Source organism: Oncorhynchus masou, chromosome 28 (genome assembly GCF_036934945.1).
Source record: "Oncorhynchus masou masou isolate Uvic2021 chromosome 28, UVic_Omas_1.1, whole genome shotgun sequence".
In the NCBI taxonomy this organism is placed as follows: Eukaryota; Metazoa; Chordata; class Actinopteri; order Salmoniformes; family Salmonidae; genus Oncorhynchus; species Oncorhynchus masou.
The window spans coordinates 113,005-117,081 of record NC_088239.1 but is presented as its reverse complement, the minus strand read 5'-3'; the positions used below and the strand labels follow the sequence as shown (position 1 = coordinate 117,081).

At 44.6% G+C, this 4,077-nt stretch overlaps 1 protein-coding gene across 1 annotated transcript in view; it reads right to left on the bottom strand.

The window, feature by feature from the left end:
• Positions 1–2,676: 2,676 nt before the first annotated feature.
• The window catches only part of LOC135518472 (cysteine-rich secretory protein LCCL domain-containing 1-like), a 16,040-nt gene continuing 14,639 nt past the window's right edge, over positions 2,677–4,077 (bottom strand). The window contains exon 9 of the mRNA XM_064943645.1: positions 2,677–3,918. Coding sequence (XP_064799717.1) covers positions 3,867–3,918 — 52 coding nt within the window. The 3' untranslated portion in view covers positions 2,677–3,866. The remainder of the gene's footprint in view (positions 3,919–4,077) is intronic.

Here is a 4,077-nt window from a genome sequence, read left to right as displayed (position 1 = left end):
CTTGCTTAATGTTTTCATGCTTTGGTGTAATTCTCCTTTCTGGATGAGGCTTAAAATACACTGAACCACACTATATCAACACAACACGCACCAATTTCAAATAGTTTATGGAGTTACAGTTCATGTAGGGAAATCACTCAATTGAAATCTATTCACTAGGCCCTTAAATATGAATTTCGAATGACTGGGGATACAGAGTTGATCAGGCTGTTGATTATGGCCTGTGGAATGTTGTCCCACTCCTCTTCAATGGCCTTGCAAAGTTGCTGGATATTGGAACTGGAACACACTGTTGTACACGTCGATCCAGAGCATCCCCAACATGCTCAATTGTTGATGTGTCTGGTGAGTATGCAGGACATTTTCAGCTTTCATGAATTGTGTACGGATCCTTGCGACATGTGGCCGTGCATTATCATGCTGAAACATGAGGTGATGGCGGCGGATGAATGGCACGACAATGGGCCTCAGGATCTCATCACGATACCTCTGTGCGTTCAAAATTACATTTATAAAATGCAATTGCGCTCGTTGCCCATAGCTTATACCTGCCCATATAATAACCCCACCACCATGGAGCGCTCTGTTCACAAAGTTGACGTCAGCCAACTTTCAGCCAACCGTCGGCCAACTGCTCGCCCACACGACGCTATACAGTTGAAACCAGAATTCATCCGGGAAGAGCACACTTCTCCAGCGTGCCAGAGGCCATCGAAGGTAAGCTTCTGTCCACGGAAGTCAGTTACAACTCCAAACTGCAGTCAGGTCAAGACCCTGGTGAGGACAACAAGCACACAGATGAGCTTCCCTGAGACGCTTTACAACACCGCAGTCAGGTCAAGACCCTGGTGAGGACGACGAGCACACAGATGAGCTTCCCTAAGACGCTTTACAACACCGCAGTCAGGTCAAGACCCTGGTGAGGACGACGAGCACGCAGATGAGCTTCCCTGAGACGCTTTACAACACCGCAGTCAGGTCAAGACCCTGGTGAGGACGACGAGCACACAGATGAGCTTCCCTGAGACGCTTTACAACACCGCAGTCAGGTCAAGACCCTGGTGAGGACAACGTGCACACAGATGAGCTTCCCTGAGACGCTTTACAACACCGCAGTCAGGTCAAGACCCTGGTGAGGACAACGGGCACACAGATGAGCTTCCCTGAGACGCTTTACAACACCGCAGTCAGGTCAAGACCCTGGTGAGGACAACGGGCACACAGATGAGCTTCCCTGAGACGCTTTACAACACTGCAGTCAGGTCAAGACCCTGGTGAGGACGACGAGCACACAGATGAGCTTCCCTAAGACGCTTTACAACACCGCAGTCAGGTCAAGACCCTGGTGAGGACGACGAGCACGCAGATGAGCTTCCCTAAAACTGTTTCCGACAGTTTTTGCAGAATTTCTTTGACTGTGCAAACCCACAGTTTCGTCAGCTGTCCAGGTGGCTGGTCTCAAATGAATCCCGCAGGTGAAGAAGACGGATGTGGAAGACATGGGTTGTCATGGTTACGCTAGGTCTGCAGTTGTGAGGCCGGTTGAAAGTCCTGTCTCTAAAACTACACTGTAGGTGGCTTATGGTAGAGAAATTAACATTGAATTCTCTGGCAACAGCTCTGTTGGACATTCCTGCAGTCAACATGCCAATTGCACTCTCCTTCAAAACAGTGGCGTTGTGTTGTGTGTCAAAATTGTACATTTAATAGCAGTCTTTTACTGTCCCTACGGGTAAGTAAGTAAGGCTGTTTAATTATCTTCTTGATATGCCACACTTTTCAGGTGATTATTTTGGCAAAGGAGAACAGGTTTGAGAGAAATAAAACTTTGTGACGATTTAACATTTCTGGGATCTTTTATTTCAGCTCATGAAACATTGAAACCATTGCATTACATGTTGCATTAATATTTTTTGTTCAATTGTACGTGATATAATCTTTCTGTGTCACGTCATTGGGCAAAACACAGAGCCCTAGCCATAACAAAACCGTAAACACAACATCTCTATGAAGTACTCTCTATGGGAGTATTACTGCATATTAAAAACATACCTTGACTTGCTCCTTGATACCACTGGTAGAAAAACAACATGTTTCACATAAAACCTACTGATGTTGTTTAGAAAGTTAAACACAAAACCCCCACAGATAAAGTGCTTTTCCACAGCAACGATAATAACCCGGGCCAGACAGAAGTAGGTCCAATCTGACATTATTTACATGACGGTATAAGATGATGCTAAGTTGTATATTGTATATTGTTATCTCTGTTATATTGTTGTAATATTGGCTATCAGTTCAGTTCTACAGGCAAGACGATAATAACAAAACCAACAACACCACATAGACATACAGTGCCTTGCGAAAGTATTCGGCCCCCTTGAACTTTGCGACCTTTTGCCACATTTCAGACTTCAAACATAAAGATATAAAACTGTATTTTTTTGTGAAGAATCAACAACAAGTGGGACACAATCATGAATTGAATCATCATGAATAATGAATAATTATGAATATTATAATGAATAATTTTGCACGCCCAATTTTTCAGTTTTTGATTTGTTAAAAAAGTTTGAAATATCCAATAAATGTCGTTCCACTTCATGATTGTGTCCCACTTGTTGTTGATTCTTCACACAAAAATACAGTTTTATATCTTTATGTTTGAAGCCTGAAATGTGGCCAAAGGTCGCAAAGTGCAAGGGGGCCGAATACTTTCGCAAGGCACTGTACATGATTCCATATGTGTTATGTCATAATGTTGATGTCTTCACTATAATTCTACAATAAAAATGAAGAAAAACCCTTGAATGAGTCGGTGTGTCCAGACTTTTGACTGGTACTGCACTTTACAGTTTAAAGTAATTCTAGCAATTACGTCAAATATATAGAGTTTATAAAATGAACCAGATGACGTTAAAACATTAAAACGGGACTGCACTGAGCACCAGCCTTGCTCTCTCTCTCTCCCATCTCTCTTCATTCAGCACTGCCCGTACCTGTGATAAATGTCTATAGTTTCCGTGGAGACGTCCTCTGACGTCGCGGCTCGTGAAAAGGCCAGAAAAACGTTTCAGTCATTTTCAGCTTTTGACAGCAGAGAGGAGTGTTCACGGGCCATTCAGCCAAACGGACAGCAGAGATGATTGATTCTGTGTTTGGTGAGAGAGGAGAGATGGAGCTCCTTACCTCCGGAACACGGAACACTCAGTCAGAACACAGAACACTCAGTCAGAACACGGAACACTCAGTCAGAACACGGAACACTCAGTCAGAACACAGAACACTCAGTCAGAACACGGAACACTCAGTCAGAACACGGAACACTCAGTCAGAACACGAAACACTCAGTCGGAAATATCAGCCAGAATTTGGAACACTCATTCAGAACACGGAACACTCAGTCAGAACACAGAACACTCAGTCAGAACACGAAACACTCAGTCGGAACATGGAACACTCAGTCAGAACACGAAACACTCAGTCAGAACACGAAACACTCAGTCGGAAATATCAGCCAGAATTTGGAACACTCATTCAGAACATGGAACACTCAGTCAGAACACGAAACACTCAGTCAGAACACGTAACACTCAGTCAGAACACGAAACACTCAGTCAGAACACGAAACACTCAGTCAGAACACGAAACACTCAGTCGGAAATATCAGCCAGAATTTGGAACACTCATTCAGAACACGGAACACTCAGTCAGAACATGGAACAATCAGTCAGAACACAGAACACTCAGTCAGAACACAGAACACTCAGTCAGAACACGGAACACTCAGTCAGAACACGGAACACTCAGTCAGAACATGGAACACTCAGCCAGAACATGGAACACTCAGTCAGAACACGGAACATTCAGATCACAGCAAACACCCGGAATGCCTTTCCTCCTGGTGGGTTCTGAAGACTGGTGGGGAGAGCGGAGGGGAGGGGGGAGAGGAGGGGTGAGAGGGAGAGGAGGAGTGGACAGAAAACAGGAATCAGTCAGGCTGCCTGTGAAATGCGTCAGAATCTCACCGTCCTGGACGTTCTACCCAGACAGGCAGACAGACATAATGACAGCTGA